The 16810-nt window shown below is 41.8% G+C and overlaps 1 protein-coding gene across 7 annotated transcripts in view; it reads right to left on the reverse strand.

Annotated features, from left to right (window-relative positions):
• Positions 1–16810, reverse strand: part of atp11c (ATPase phospholipid transporting 11C) — a 131133-nt gene that overhangs the window by 9548 nt on the left and 104775 nt on the right. For 4 of the 7 annotated variants that reach the window (XM_038775987.1, XM_038775992.1, XM_038775991.1 and 1 more), the window contains 3 exons: positions 14437–14540; positions 12958–13114; positions 5758–5866 (listed from right to left, as the gene is read on the reverse strand). In XM_038775987.1, the coding sequence (XP_038631915.1) occupies positions 5771–5866; positions 12958–13114; positions 14437–14540 (357 nt within the window). In that variant the 3' untranslated portion in view covers positions 5758–5770. Of the gene's footprint in view, positions 1–5757; positions 5867–9731; positions 9823–12957; positions 13115–14436; positions 14541–16810 lie in introns of all 7 variants that reach the window. The other 3 variants (XR_005457827.1, XM_038775990.1, XM_038775989.1) reach the window with 3 other exon arrangements.

A 16810-nucleotide genomic window follows, 5' to 3' on the forward strand; every position in this document is an offset into this window, starting at 1 on the left:
GATCAGTCGGGCTCAAAGTGTGGCTCACTCATGCATGCCAGAAGCGATATAGTCATGCATCGTGCCTTTTTCAACTAAACAAAAACTTGGGAGACAGCTACTCTCCATGGCAACACCTTGACCAGAGCTGCCCTCAAACCTTGATGCATTCTCCATGGCAACATCATATCCTACTTGCCAACCAAACAGATCGCTCTTCTAATGCAGTATTGATTTTGTTTCCTTTAGGTTTGGTATTCTTGTGAATTTGCTCCAAGGGCAAAAAACGGTTCAACAGGTTATCTCTTTTTCTACAACACCCATGTTCTCCGCACCCAAGTGACCATGTGACCAGAGTGCACTGAAGTGGGAACAGGATTATGCATCATTGCGCAGAAGCATACAGGAGACGGATGGGAATCCACCAACATCATGCCACCATCCCTCCCCAAATCCCCTTCTAGTCGCCAGTTTAGTATTAAACAGGGGTCCTGGCAGGCATTCGTACAAGAATGCATCATTAAAGTGTAATAGGAGCTCGAAAATTAAAGGTAGAGGAGTAAAGTTTTTTAAAAATTGGTTCATGGGATGTGGGCGTCGTTGGATGGGTCAGCTGCAGGAGGCCATTTGGCCCATCGAGTCTGCACAGACTCTTCAGAGTACCCTACCTAGGCCCACTACCCTGCCCTCTCCCTGTAACCCCATCTAATCAGCACATCTTTGGACACTATGGGACAATTTTAGTATGGTCAATCCACCTAACCAGCACAAGTTTGGACTGTAGGAGGAAATCAGAGCACCCGGAGGAAACCCACACAAACACATGGAAAACGCAAACTCCACACAAGTCACCCAAAACCGGAATTGAACCTGGGTCCCTTGCATTGTGAGGCAGCAGTGCAAATCACTGTGCCACGTAAATAGATCCCTCAACGTTGCCAGCCAGGTTGATAGGGTTGTTAAGAAGGCGTATGGTGTGTGACTTTCATTAACGGGGGGATTGAGTTTAAGAGCTACGAGATTTTGCTGCAGCTTTATAAAACCCTAGTTGGAGCACACTTGGAATATTGTGTCCAGTTCTGGTCGCCTCATTATAGGAAGGACGTGGATGCTTTGGAGAGGGTGCAGAGATTTACCAGGATGCTGCCTGGACTGGAGGGCTTGTCTTATGAAGAAAGGTTGAGGGAACTAGGGCTTCTCACTGGAGCGAAGAAGGCAAAGAGGTGACTTGATAGAGGTGTACAAGGTGATGAGAGGCATGGATAGAATGGATAGCCAGAGACTTTTCCCCAGGGTGGAAATGGCTGTCAAGAGGGGACACAATTTTAAGGTGATTGGAAGAAGGTATAGGGGACATGTCAGAGGTAGGTTCTTTACACAGAGTGGTGGGTGTGTGGAATGCACTGCTAGCAGAGGTGGTGGAGTCAGAGTCATTAGGGACATTTAAGTGACTCTTGGACAGCAGTAAATTGAAGGGGTGTAGGTTAGGTTGATCTTAGATTAGGACAAATGGTCGGCACAACATCGTGGGCTGAAGGGCCTGTACTGTGCTGTACAGTTCTATGTTTTATAACACTGTAGGGGAAGTAGAAAATGGAGCAACCAATTTGCACACAGTAAGGCCCCATAATATGATAATAACCGGCTAATCTGCTTGGAGAGGATGGTTGAAGGATAAATATTGGCGAGGGATAACTCCCCTGTACGACCATGAAATAATGACCAGGGGATCTTTTACAGTGCCTCATTCAAAAGACAGCATGCCTTTTGGACTGTGCAGCACACTGTGTGCGTTGTGCTGCTTCTCAGGCAGGTAGGTCACTGTTGCCTATTAAATCAACGCTTCAGGTCCATATTTGTTCCAGGGTCCAAGCTTAGCAAGGTAATGTAACAGATCCAGGGACCAATGTGCTCAGGCTGGCAGGTTCCCACTTGGAGAGAGTAGTTGTTTGGGCCGGACCCAGTCGTCAGGTCGCGGGGTCACCGGGGGCAGCATACCATGTGTGGCTTGGTCTGGGTGGTTGGTAAATAGTTAATCTGAACGTAGAAGTGCTTTATTTCCTTCCAACACTTCCAGAGTAATGGAGTGTATCTTTGGGGTACCCCCAAATCAGACACTGGGGAGCCAGGAAGTTCTGACCCAATTCTTTTCACAATCTGACTGAGAAGATAGGATTGATTTTAATATATCCATGTTGGCTAATGATGCAAAGCTAGGTGAGAGGATACAAAGAGGTTGCAAGGAGTACTGATCAGTTAAATTATTGGACAAGAGCGTGATAGATGAAGTAGAACGTGGCAAGTGCTAAATTATTTACTGGGGGAGGAAACAAAGTTGTTGAAAAAGGAGATGCTACATGAAGTTAGGATTCAGAGGGATTTGGGTGTCCTTACATAGGAGAAACCTCATTGGGTGTCTTGCCACCCAACACTCCACTAACGTCATTTGCTTACGAGAGGCCCACATAGGAAATAAGAGTGGGCCATTCAGCCTGCGAAGCCTGCGCTATCATTCAAACACGATAGCTAATCTACCTCTTACACAATTTCACCCACTAAAGGCATATCCTTTGATGTCAGTAGTATTCAGACATCTACCGATTTCAAGCTGAAAAGTGCCGAAAGAATGAGCTTCCACAATCTTCTGGGTAGAGAATTCCAAACATTCACCACACTGAAGGAATTCCCTTATTCTGAGATGGTGTTCCCTGGTTTTAGAGTCGCCAGTTAGGGGAAACATCCTTTCCGGAACACCCGGAAGCACCGTGTAAGAATTTTGTAGGTTTCAATGAAATCACCTCTCATTCTTTGAAAATCTAGAGAACACAGGTTGCTTCCTCAATCTCTCCTCATAAGACAACCCCACCATCCCAAGGATCAGTCTGATAAACCCCCCTCAATGACAAATACATCCTTCCTTGAATAAGGAGACCAAAACTGTACACAATGCTCCAGATGCAATATCACCAAGGCTCAGTATAACCGCAGCAAGACATCTTTACTCCTGTACTCAACACCCCTTTGCCTTTCTAATTGCTCCGAATGTGCATGCTGGCTTTTAGTGATTAATGAATAAGGACGGCCAGTCTCTTTGCCATCAACATTTCCTAATCTCACACCATTTAAGAAACACTCTGCCTCACGACTATATTCAGTTACTTCTGGGCTTATACAGACAGATGAAAAAAAAACTTTACACACAACTAACTCTCGAGGTCTAGCATCCAATGACTATTTAATGCTGTAACTGTGATAGCACCAATGTTCTTGTCCTTCTCGTCTGAATGCAGAAAAAGCACGTGATCGAATAAAATAAACTCAAGAAACAAGATTGGTCTTTGACAGAAATTCAGCAATTCTCCCACTAAAGATCTCAATTTTACTGCAATCCCTCCGAGACCAGACAGGGCCTCTTCCATCGCTCTGGCCATTGGCTGCATGCAAAGGAAACCCATGCATCCGTAGAATATAGGCAGAAAGGAATTTGCACAAGGTATTTGTGTAGATCATTGGTATATAAACATTTTGTTCCGAACAGCTTACAAAATGATTTGGTCACTTTAAAAATGTAGGGCATATTATTCACACAAAATGCTCAATGCAGATACAAGAATACCTCTTCTTGTGGCCAATAATGCGTTTTAAATGGCTGAGTGTACAACAAAACATATCACCATGTATACAAGTGAACACAAACTGAAATATCCTCAACTTCCTACAGGTTAAGTTTCCTTCACTGGGTGAAAGCTCAATTGGGCAGATGGTTAACAAGGTGGAAAAAAGGAGTTTTGAATGATAGTTCAGGCATCAGTTCAATATTAAAGTGAAGTTCATTTAAGTCATTATTGTGGAAATTAATAAAAAATGAACTAGAATATTCAAACTTACATTTGGATTATAAATAAGTAATCTTTATGAGCGTCACAAGTACGCTTACATTAATGCTGCAATGAAGTTACTGTGAAAAGCCCCTAGTTGTCACACAATGTGCCTGTTCAAGTAAACTGAGGGAGAATTCAGAATGTCCAATTCACCCAACAAGCACATCTTCGGGACTTGTGGGGGAAAACTGGAGCGCCCGGAGGAAACCCACGCAGGTACAGGGAGAACGTGCAGACTCAACACAGTGACCCACGCCGGGAAAAGAACCTGGGACCCTGGAGCTGTGAGGCAATTGTGCTAACCTATACACATCTTAAAATTATCTGAAAATACTCTATGAATAGAAATGATGGCTGGAACAATAGAAGAACAATAGAAGGCAGAATAGGCCTTCAACATCCACCCGAATTCATGAAAATCTTCCATCTAAAGGTTGGTACCTCCAGGGGTTCAATACTGAACTGGAATACATGTGCACAAATATATCATCTGGTCATTGTGCAGGTTGTGCATTTATGTCCTGGAGTGGGCCTTGAACTTGGAACCTTTACCTCAGCCAAAAGAGTGACTATTGGATTTCTGCCTCCAACTATGTATGATCATCAAAAAAGTACTGTTATTAAACAGTGCACATGAAGGAAAGAAGGTATTCCCAGCTGGCTAACAGTACAATATACATTTAAATTATGGATGTAGTGAAGTATCTAGGAAAGGGCAAGGGAGAAGTTAATAATTGGTGCCTCGATCCTGCAGATGCTTCTTCAAGATGGGACTTCTCACCATTGGATGAAGCCAGTTTCTACCAGATATGGGAGCATGCTCATTAATCACAAGGGTGCACATTATGGAGGTGAAATGGTTAGGGCTCAGGCAAGTTGAGCATCTTTAGTACAGGACAAAATGCAGTATGACAGTGTGACACATTGCTGAGTGTGCATGAGGACTTCTGAAATATTCTTCTTCCCCAATGACTGGAAATCAAAGGCAACTGTAAACCATCGAGATTGCAAGCACCTGTTAATTTCACACATTTAAGATACGTGCAGCATATATTCTCAACATTTTAAATGTTACTTTAATATACCTGTTTCAAAACTGTTCCATATATTAGGACACATCAGTCAAGAAAAACAGATCCCATGCAAACATGACTTTAGCCTTGCGTGCTGGATTATTGTGCATATCTCTTAGAACAGATCTAGCATTTACCAAACAAGTTTTGCATGCAACAGACACAGCCGAAGCTACATTCACGTATAATGCACAACAAACAAAAAGGGAGTACCCCACACACTGACAGTAAATAAAAAAAACTTGTGTAAAACTGAAGGCAAGTGGTCACTGATTTGTCTGCATCAAAAGAATGATGTGATACAGTGCACTAAGGAGAGACAGTGCTGTACTGGTGGTAATGTCATTAGACTAGTACTCCAGATGCCCAGGCTAACGCTCTGAGGACATGGGTTCAGATTCCACCATAGCAGCTGGTGAAATTAATGAATAAATGTGGAATTGAAAGTTAGTTTCAGTAATGGTGACCACAAAACCATTGTCGTAAAAACCCACCTGGCTCACAATGTCTTTTAGGAACTGAAAGCGGCCATCCTTACCTACCCTGGCCTGTGTGATTCCAGGTCCAAAGAAATGAGGTTGACTTTTAACTTCCCTCTGGAATGGCAGTAGTGAGTGAGCCACTCCATAAAGGATGAGCAACAATTGCTGGCCTAGCCAGCCTGCTCACATCCCAAAAGAAGAAACTAAATTGTTTTCAATGTCATACAATCATTTACCATTAACCTGCCAAATCATATCACCATAGCCCACAAATAGAAAAATCAAACTAATCCAAATTAAACAGTAGATCACACCGGGAGAGGACCACCAAAATACCAGTACCTGTCAGTGGTAATCATGATTCAACTGAGAATGATCTTGCAAGAAGTGGTTCGACAGGGGATCTGGGGGTCGAGACTGAATCAGCAGCCTTGTTATAGACCAAATATTTCTGTAATAATGAGGGGAGAAACTTAGAACACTTAGACAACACAGACTGTGTGAGGCAATAGCTGTCTGTGAAATTAAATCTCTTTTCAGCAAGAACATTTCGCAATTTTAAATTTGCAATGAAAATACGAACAAATTCTATTCACAAACATTTGAGTTGATATGGAAACAGAGACTTGGGTAGATATATTTGGAATATAACTTGCATTACGCTCTTCCCATTGCCTACTATAAACGATCAATTTTCTTTAGCATGAAAATAGCAAAATATACAATTTCTTCTGTGCTAGGCAATTCATCCCTGTATTTTGAAACTAGAAATTATGAATTGCTAACTAGAAGCAACTCAAGACAGGGACTACCCGAATAGATTTATCGCCCTTAATATGTACTGGAAGTTATGGCAGGGTATAGGTTAGTTAGGTCAGCTGCGAGTTGATTCAGACTCCACTTCTATGTGCCTAAGAAATGACAGAAATGTTTATCCAAATGTGCATAAGGCTTCATTAAGTGGAGCCTTGTACCAGTCACCAGCATGCATATACCTAAAGAATAATACAGGCAATAGTCAAATGGAGACTATAATATGGACGGTGACAGTCCACCAGAAGGAGAAACCCTCAACTGCAAAATGTTATCTAAAGGAAAGTTGCCATGGTCACAGATGATCATAGGCTGTTTTCCCCTTGGTGGTGTTTTTAAAATAAATTTAGAGTAGCCAATTTAGGGGTAATTTAGCATGGCCAATTCACCTCGTCTACACATCATTGGGTTGTGGGGGCGAAACCCACGCAAACTCCACACGGACAGTGACCCAGAGCCGGGATCGAACCTGGGACCTCGGCGCCGTGAGGCAACAGGGCTAACCCACTGCGCCACTGTGCTGCCCCTGACTGGTGGTGGTTTAACCTGGGGATCACCATACCTCAGGCGAGGGGCAAGGTTGAGAAGGCGAGGCCTTCATGAATTGCAAGCTGGATTCCAAGGATCGCCTGTTAAATCCACCTATTGGCTGATGGCGGTGATGTAGGTAGAACATGAACCTGTAGGTGTGTATTTGGTCTTAGATGCAGTAACCAGGTGTTGCCATTCTGCTTTCCGATTTTTAAAACAAAAATCAATTAATTGTGATCCTATATTGAATTTCTCCAACTACCAGCTTGTATGAAGATTAGACAACCTCCAATTTACATTTTGTGGAATTTCAATGTGATTTTTGCATACTAGAATTTGGTCATTCATTTATTTCCTCAAGTATATAGTTTGTACTTATTATAGCAACCAGTGAAATAGAGGGAAGATTTGAATTAAACATTATTAATCCAAGTATGGAAAATGTGCACACTATTCCGATTATATTTTCTTCCACTTTTGTTAAATACTGGTTATACAAAATTTCGAAGTAGCTCAGGATTCAGTGCAGGGGCTTGATCGTCTTTGCAATGCAGTGACAAAATAAATGTCTGGCAATTGCAAACACTGTTTTTCTTTACACTTCGAGTACACTCAGCTGGGTGTCTCACACAAATGAAACTTGCCAATAAGGCATCAGAGCTCGTGTAGTTCACTCACGATTCCTGTAGAGGTCTGGGAAGCTGCTTTTTTAGTGATTTTCTAGGGAAACATAACTCTTGTATTTAAAGTTATGTGGAGTGGCAAGAATCCGGTCTCTATTTAGCTCGTCTTTACTCGGATCATAAGCGACATTAACCTCAATAATGAACAGTGCCTGAAAATATTGCAGATCTTCCAGATTACAGGTCTTTCTCTAAAGAATACACTACAGCTGCACCTCTTTCCTGGCAACAGTCTGAGATTAAAACAATCTGTTCAAAACCATCACATCTAATCAAGAGGAGCTGCCGATCACACATCAGTAACTCAGTAAAACTGTTGATTTCCACCTCCACGACATCGCTGGGCTTTGTCCTACCTTAGCTCACCTGCTGCTGAAATCCTCATTTGTGTCTTTGTTACCTTTAGAATCACACATGCTTGGCTGGTCTCCCACATCTACCCTCTGTAAACGCAAAGTCACTCAAAACTCTTGTGATCAGTGTCCTTACTCACACTAAGCCCCGTCCTCTCATACCCACCTTTGCTGACCTACACAGGCTCCCAGTCGAGCAACGCTTCGATTTTAAAATTCTCATCCTTATTTTCAAATCCCTCTATGGCTTCACCCCTCCCTATCCTTGTAACCTTCTGCAGCGCCACAACCCTTCAAGATCTCTGCGCTCATTTAATTCTGGTCTTTAGCATTCCAAATTTTAATTATTCCACCATTGGTGACCCATGCCTTCAACTGCTTAGGCCCCAAGCTCAGGAGCTCCCTTTGACTCTCTCACTTCCTTTCTTTAAGACATTCCCGAAAACCTATCTCCCCTACTTTTGTCTTATGTGGCTTGGCGTCTTATGTTTTTCCTATAACACTGCTGTGAAGTGCTCAGAGGACTGCAGGTACTAGCAAGAAGTATGCCAACATCCTCCTGACCACAGCACAGCCACACTGCATCATGCTGAATTGAGTTTCTGTTCGGAGATGTGAACCTTGACCAGCAGTAGCTGCTTATCAATGATGGCAAGCGCTGAAACCTGGGTGCATGAGTGGAAGCTCTCATACCTGGATTCCAGCTAGCACCTTCCACTAGCTTTGGTCCCTAGTCTTACAGCTTTCTTGCAATTTCCTGCAATGTCAGGCACCTTCTTTGCATTATGGCACCGGTGAACAGAGGCACAGCTTTCTGTGTTATACTAACTTGAATATAGTTGAAGTACATCTAATAACTATGAATGCAATCTAATGGAACCAACAGAGTAATATGTGCTTTAAAAATAATAAAAAGGAGTTAATTTAGATATGTGGACAGTCTCATCAGTCATCCAGCCATTGCTGTATTCAGGGTATATTTCTTCAGCTTAAATAAATGGGGCTTAAAATCAAAATCAATGCTTGTATTGCCCTCCATCAAAGACTCCCCCAAACACTGAATATACTGCTAGTGTGAGGCGAGTACAGCAAAGCAATTAGCCAAGCACATACAATATCAAAGCACATGTAATTGACAGTGAACATGCATTAAAATATTATTGTAGGAACGGAAATGATGAACGGAACATCAAAACTATACAAATTCCATATTACCCTCCCAAAAGGGCTAGGAGCACCAAGTAAATAAACAGTAGACCCAGTTTTAACTAAACGGCCTGGCCATACGCAATTTATTGTTTAGCATTATTTTTGGTCAGTTCAAAGTTTAAGGCATGTTACCTGATGGGAATATCACCGATCCAATTTTAGCACATTGATTGGATATTGTTCTCACTTGTCTCTTCGTCTTGGAAAGCCAAGCTAGGGATCCTTATAAAAAGGGAACCAAACCATCTACCCATCTCCCACACGCAACGGATAAACTTTAACATTGCATCAGCTGCTCTGTAGTTGGTGATTGATCTGCTTTTACAAGCAGCACAAAGCTTCTTTTACTTATAATGTGGTTCAGGTCCGTGAGCAGATTCCATGTTTACACTGTTGCATCTATTTCCGATAGTCCGCTATCGGCAGCTTATAGAGTCAGTTTCAACTAAAGCCATGCTACACGGAACATATTTACCACCACAAATGCCAGGATCCGTCCCACATATAACAGGCTCTCAAAACCCAAATTTATTAATTCACCAGCAAATATCTATAGGTCCAGACAAGCTCCTCTGCGTGTGAAATGCATGCTTTTAGATTTCAGAGATGTGCATGTAAATGAGCACTCATACACATCAGAATCCACTAGAAAAAAAAATGGAGGCATGAACAGACTGTACATGCGAGATAGAAAATAGAAAAATTACTCATAATAACGAGATATCACCTCAGTCACTCCAAGAGAAACTCTGGTTGCTGGAAGTTTGGGAGAGCATAAAGACTGTAGACTGCCTGGAAGAAGGCAAGTGCTGTCTTGCCTAGTTCATAGGAGGAAGGGGTGGGGAAAGAACAGACAGGGGACAGGAGGTTAACAGAAAGCGTTTCAAGCAAAAGTACAAGTTTAAAGATGTTAAAGAGGGAAGGAAAACGAGAAGATAAATTATGGCTCGAGGGTCTCGCAAACCAGTTATTGGGGAAAATCACAACATTTAAAAATGCGAACAGTCCGTTTATACGCCATTTCCGCAGACAACTGAAAACACCAAATAACAAAACATTCACTTTCACCTTATATTTAGCATTTATACGACCATGTTTGAAAATATTTCTATTGGGGAGGAGTGGTAACTCTTGACATAACCAGTAAAAATTCCATGTATCCTTTGGATTATTATTTTTAATTCGCCAAAACATCAGTTTTCTAGCAAGTCCAACAGTCATTAGAAACCAACATTAAAGTAAAATGCTAGAAATCTGAAATAATAGCAGTCCTGGAACCATGAGCAGATCTGGCAGCATCTGTGGAGAGAGAAACAGAGTCAATGGTGAGTCGAATAGGACTCCTCTTCGGAAAGTCATATTCGAGTCACAATGTTTAACTGTTTCTCTCTCCATAGATGCTGCCAGAACTACTGAGGTACCTTTTGTTTTTAAATCATTGGGAGCCACTGTTTAGTTATTGAAATCGCTGCACTGAAAATTAGATACAAGTGAAAGTTCCTCGACTCTTTAATGCAATACAGCACACATTTATTTAAAACTTGATTTGCTCACTCTCAGCCTTTCCTAAACTGAGTGAACCTTTCGCTAGGGAACAGATATTTTATGAGTGCACCCTCGGAAAGTTGGCCACATCCCAATAGTCTTGAGCTTGGCTCACTTCCTAGATTTTGCCGCCAATCCTGGCACTCAACCCAAAGCTAAGGATCCATTGGTTTCAAGTCCTCAAGTGGCCCTTCTTCTCCCCCCCCCCCCCCCCCCCCCACCTTAATTTGTTAACAGTGATTCTACATTTTCAACAGATTTATTCTGTCATAATTCCACATTTTTAACAGATTTGTAAGGGGACACTCTTCAGAAATATGCAAAGATGGATGTATTTACATTGTTGGTTGAGGCACACTATTAATTCTTCTGGCAAGATGAGGAAATCCATATGCTCTGGTTCCCTCAGTAAAATACATGGACTAGTATTTTACAGAATGTCCCTATCCATGAGGCATAGCTGATAGGGGCTTTTGAGGAAAATGTTTTTGCCTAGAAGTTGGGAGATCTGGAACTCTCTGCCTAAAAAAGATAGTAGAGGCAGAAACCCTCAAAACGTTTAAAAAGCACTTGGAAAGGCACTTGTAGTGCTACAACCTACAAGGTTATGGACCAGGAGCTGGAAAATGGGATACAGCTGGATGGCTACTTGCCAGCCGGCACGGGCACAACAGGCTGAACACCTGCCTTCCGTGTTGTACATTTTCATGATACTCTTCCCTTTGAGACCTATACGACCATCTGAAAGACGGACAAATATTGTTTTGCTTCTTTAAGATCCAGTTATTAAAATTAATGGAAATAGGACTTGGGGGTGAAATTCAAACCCGCTGTATATGTACTACAGTAGACATTAACCCACTTTTAAGACACCAATACTCTAGATAGACAGACCAAGTGGTTATGCTATAAAAATTACAGACAACAGAATGAAAACAACTTGCTCTGCAATAAAACATTTGACTATTTGCTGGGGGTCCCAAAAGCAGTATGTATTAAGTTATTGTCTCATTTAAAAGTCTGGATTTAGTACTTTTGAACTTCTCAAAACATGCAAAGTAAGACGATTCAAAATATTTTTCTTCCTTTTTTTCATCCTCCCTCGAGAACACTTATATCAAATAAAATTAAGCAAATGTTTGCAAGACCTCAATAGTTGAATAGCTAATCGGAATCTAGTTTATGTTTTTACTTATTTCTACCCATTCTCACCTGAAAATATATAAATATGTTCAACAGAAACAGGATGTGCAGAGCCAGACTGTGTTTTAAAAAAATATTCCAGTTTACTTTGAATGGAGGCGGCAGCAAATCATTTCGTACTTCATTAGACTAGTTCAGTTGAAGTAGCTTTTGCTTTCCCAGAGCGCCATTTTGAGGACATAGAGTTCTCGTAAGCCTACTGTGCAATTGTTTTACAGGCATCCATTGAGGGTTCCAAGTATGTGCGAGCTTTGGGCAATCTTTTTCCGCCTGGAAGTGAGTGCTCTACAAGCAAGCTGTTTTACTACTGCTCCTGTTTTCATAGTTATTACTGCTAATGTTAAACTTTGTAGTGATCTATATAAAGAAGTTCTTTATTTCAAGACTACCTTCTTTGTGCTTTCAAGTTAACACACCAGGCCATAAAATGGACTTGCCCGCACATTCAAATTAGATTTTAATGCGCAAGAAAATGCATTACTCTCTTCAGTTTGTCAGGAATGGCTGCGCTGCAATGTTTGACAGATGGGAGAAAATTTATTTGTTCTGTTGAATCTCAATTAGAAGGTAGATTACCACAGATCACTGTTCCAAGAAGGAACATATTTTCCTTCTAGGAACAGAAGCGAGTGGGTTTGGAAGAATCACTGTATCGTAATTACCTGAAAATAAAACCTGTCTTTTCCAGAGATTTTTATAAAAACAGATCCTTAGGTGAAAGCCGACATAACCAGAGACTAATGTAACAGAATTTAACGGTGTCTTGACCCAAGAGGGAATGATTAATGTTTCACAATTGTTTCACAGAAACAAAGTTAATGTTCATACATTATAAACACAAATTGTGATCTCAACTGCCCAACAAAAACAGTATATCAGAGGAAAAGACCACCTGTTGTTCACTAATATTGCCAGAAGAATTTTCACCAAGAGATACTTGCAGCGAAAGAGTGAAGTACAAATATTCATCATCAAACTGTTTATGCTTCCTAATAAATACATTTTAGGAAGTACAACGTTTTAAAATGAACAATTACTGAATGGAAGGCAAGCAATTACTTCAGGTTACAGGAGTAACAATATGTTAATACTTTCAATATTCCTTCGGTAAGTTTCTCACTACAAGTTTTTAAATAGTCATCATTGATCACATGTAAACATATACTTTTAAACAAGGAGTCATATTTTGATGGTCCAACACCTACCTGCAGCCTGCCTTTCTCTAATGGCTTGTTCAAGAGTTTTACCACAACATCAGGCACCAGGCTGACAGTTATTAATAAAATTATAGTAAGCCAGGCTGAAACAGAAGTCAGCATCTGCGCAAATACAAAGTACATTCTTTGTTGCGTCAGGAAAGGCCTATCAGAAAGAAATTAAAATTAGGTTCCATATTTCTCAAGCAAGGAAGTGAGCAAAGTTTGCAGAGTTTTATTCTACAAGGTTCATGTACGTCTGATATAACAATCTAGACAATTTCCAGAGAATACTGGTGATTAGCATTAAACCGGAGTAATCTGGTCCAACTTTAGGATAGTTGGATGAATTACTATGAATTATGAAAGCATCCAGTTAAATCATATCTTCAAAATTGGCACCAAAATTAAAGGTGCACCATAAGTACCATGGTCAAATTCAATGTCATCAAGACTTTGAGAAATAAACAGCACTCATGTTAGGATGCATGAATTGTTGCTCTTCCCAGAAATCCTGAAAAACAAAACCCCTTTAAAATGTATTTGATCTGTGCAAATTTAGCAAAACATTGATATGCCAGGAATTCAGAATTATGGCACACACATCATACTTAATTAGGTATATGATTTAAACGCCTAGCAGAAATCAACAAATTCTTGTGCTGTGACAAGTAACGGTATAATAAAACTCCAAAGTAAAAGATCGTCATTGGGCTCTTTCATTCTCTAATCAAATTTACATTCTCTCATAATTAGGCAATCAGTAGAACGGTTAATTTAGGTTAGTAAATTTGGGATCATCACACCATTTTAATAATAGAATCGTTATCTATCTGAATCGAGTAATATTCTTGTGGGTCTGGGGTCAAGTAATATTTCTTAGAAACAGACACGAGGAAGAGTAGGCCGTTTAGCCTTTCGAGCTTGCTGCACATTCAATATCATGGCTGATCCTCACTCTTCAATGCATATTCCTCCTTTTTCCTCCAACCCCTTGATGCCATTAAGATCTAAAAAATAACTTCCTTGAATACATTTTGACTTGGCCTTCACAGTCTCCTGTGGTAGTGAATTTCACAGGTTCACTAGCCTGTGAGTGAAGAAATGTTTCCTTATCTCAGCCCTAAATGGTCTAACCCTGTATCCTCAGACTGTGTCCTCTGGTTCTAGATTTCCCAACTAGGGAAAACATCTCCCCTGCATCTAGTTTGTTCAGCCCCGTTATTTTATACCCTTCAACCAGATCTTCCAAACTCTAATGAATACAGGCCCAATCAAACCAATACCACAGGAAAGTCCCACCATCAGCCTAGTGAACCTCTGTTACACTTCCTCTATGGCAAGTATATCCTTTGTTAGATACGCATGCACAGACCAAGCCAATCTTAAAAAAGCACTCCGATTCAATCTCATTGCAGGAGTCAAAACATATGTTTTGACAAGGCGTAGCCTTCTTCAACGGCACTGCAAGTATTTATATTTACTTACCATTTGATGCCACCCCAAAAGAAAGAGAAGACGACAAAAAAGGCTAAAGAGCCCCATATTACAAAATGGTTGACCCATGTCCAGTATCGAGTGTCCAATACAAGCTGAAAGTACAGTAAAACAATGAGAGCTGAAGGTTATGAAATCAAAACCAAATACCCCCATTGCTTGTAACTATTATTTTGCTTCATTGCTCTACACTTTTAACTAAAATGGTTGTAATTGTGCATGCAAAAAGATTCATAGAAAATCACAAATACAAGTTCAAAGTCTAAAGAACTATGTTTGCATGTTCAACTAATTCAAAATGTGTCATAAGAATAATCAAATTAAAGCTGTTCGCAGCAACATAAGCATGCTTTCCTTGAGCCAGTGTTGAAAATTTGTTGTGGCTAACTTTCAGCATCCCAGAAATATGTTCAAATAGAATTGCTTCTATTTGATATTAAAGTAGGGGGTAACAGAAGTTGTCAGACCTGAATATGTCTACCATTTTAAAAATATTGGTATTGAAGAGTTAGTTTAACGTTCAGTCATTAATGATTTCATAGAATCACTAAAGTGCAGGTGGTGGCCATTTGGCCCATCGAGTGTGCACTGGTCCTCTGAAATGGTACCTAGGGTCAGGCCCCCACCCTAGCCCCTTAACCCAGAAACCTCACCTAACCTAACCTTTTGGACACTAAGGGGCAATTGATCACAGCCAGTTCACCTAACCTGCACATATTTGGACTGTGGGAGCACCCGGAGGAAACCCATGCACATGCGGGGAGAATGTGCAAACTCTACAGAGTCACCAGAGGCCGGAATTGAACCAGGGTCCCTGAAGCTGTGGGGCAGCAGTGCTAACCACTGCACCACGGTGCCGCCCAAATGCTATCTAAATAGAGGGAAGATTAACTGCTCGCGAGCAGCAATGTGAATCTCTATGCCCTTAACGTCCAACAATCAGATATGCCAGTGAAAAGCAAAACTCCAAAGGGATTACGGGCATTTTTACTCCATCGTGGACAAAATGCCATGTAGTACAAGGGAGTACAAATAGGTGGTACACCAACTCATTGTTTTAACGTACATAAATAATTCAGATTAATTTTATATTAAATTCCCATGCTCGAAGCAAAATAACAAAACTGAACAATTCCCTTTTAAGCAAGTGGACCCATTTCAAAATCATTAAGTCATATTGGGTGATTTCACTTTCAATAATATTTTGGCAAGTTTAACAACCCAAGCTGGAGTTTCAGACACTCCATACATATCAGTTTGTAAATCTGAGAAATATGCCAATGTAATATTTACTCATGTGCTGAAGGCTTATGCATTATATTGTTGATTCATTACTACTCTAGGTGTCCTATGAGCTGCTCAGCATCATGAACAAACTAATTATGGTGATTACTTTTCCCTTTCTTTCATATAGTAAAAGTTCTATCACCAAAATTAGAATATCCAATTTAATTATTAGCATTGCCAAATCTGTGGCGTGCAGCCACTGGGAAAGAAACCGAGCCAAAACTCGTTTCCTGTGCCATCCCTCTAGCCAGCATAAGACACACATTCGTGCTGGCCCATTCAGCAGTACGGAGCACATTCACTCAGTACAGGTTGAAAATCCCTTATCCTAAATGCTTCGGGTCGAGTGTGTATCGGATTTTGGAATTTTTCTGATTTCGGAATATACTGTGCAGGTGCGGCACGTTGGTAACTTCGCCCTGGGCACTGCGCCCGCGGTTCCCCCTGGGCACTGCGCCCGCGGTTCCCACTGGGCCCGCGGCTCGCCCTGGGCACGCGGCTCGCCCTGGTCACGCGGCTCGCCCTGGGCCCGCGGCTCGCATTGGGCACGGCGCACGCGGCTCGCCCTTGGCACGCGGCTCGCATTGGGCACTGGGTTCGCATTGGCACTGCGCACGCGGTTCACATTGGGCACTGCGCTCGCGGTTCGCATTGGGCACTGCGCACGTGCTTCGCATTGGGCACTGCGCACGTGCTTCGCATTGGGCACTGCGCACGTGCTTCGCATTGGGCACTGCGCACGTGCTTCGCATTGGGCACTGCGCACGTGCTTCGCATTGGGCACTGCGCACGTGCTTCACATTGGGCACTGCGCACGTGCTTCGCATTGGGCACTGCGCACGTGCTTCGCATTGGGCACTGCGCACGTGCTTCGCATTGGGCACTGCGCATGTGCTTCGCATTGGGCACTGCGCATGTGCTTCACATTGGGCACTGCGCATGTGCTGCACGCTCGAATACTGAATCAGGCTGCATCCAGTCAAAAGTTTCATTTAATCGCGCACAAGGTGTGGATATTGCCAGTGTTTATTGCCTATCCTCAACTGCTCTGGATACACACTGAAGTGACTTGCTAGGC

The sequence above is a fragment of the Scyliorhinus canicula genome, chromosome 17, assembly GCF_902713615.1.
Source record: "Scyliorhinus canicula chromosome 17, sScyCan1.1, whole genome shotgun sequence".
Classification (NCBI taxonomy): Eukaryota; Metazoa; Chordata; class Chondrichthyes; order Carcharhiniformes; family Scyliorhinidae; genus Scyliorhinus; species Scyliorhinus canicula.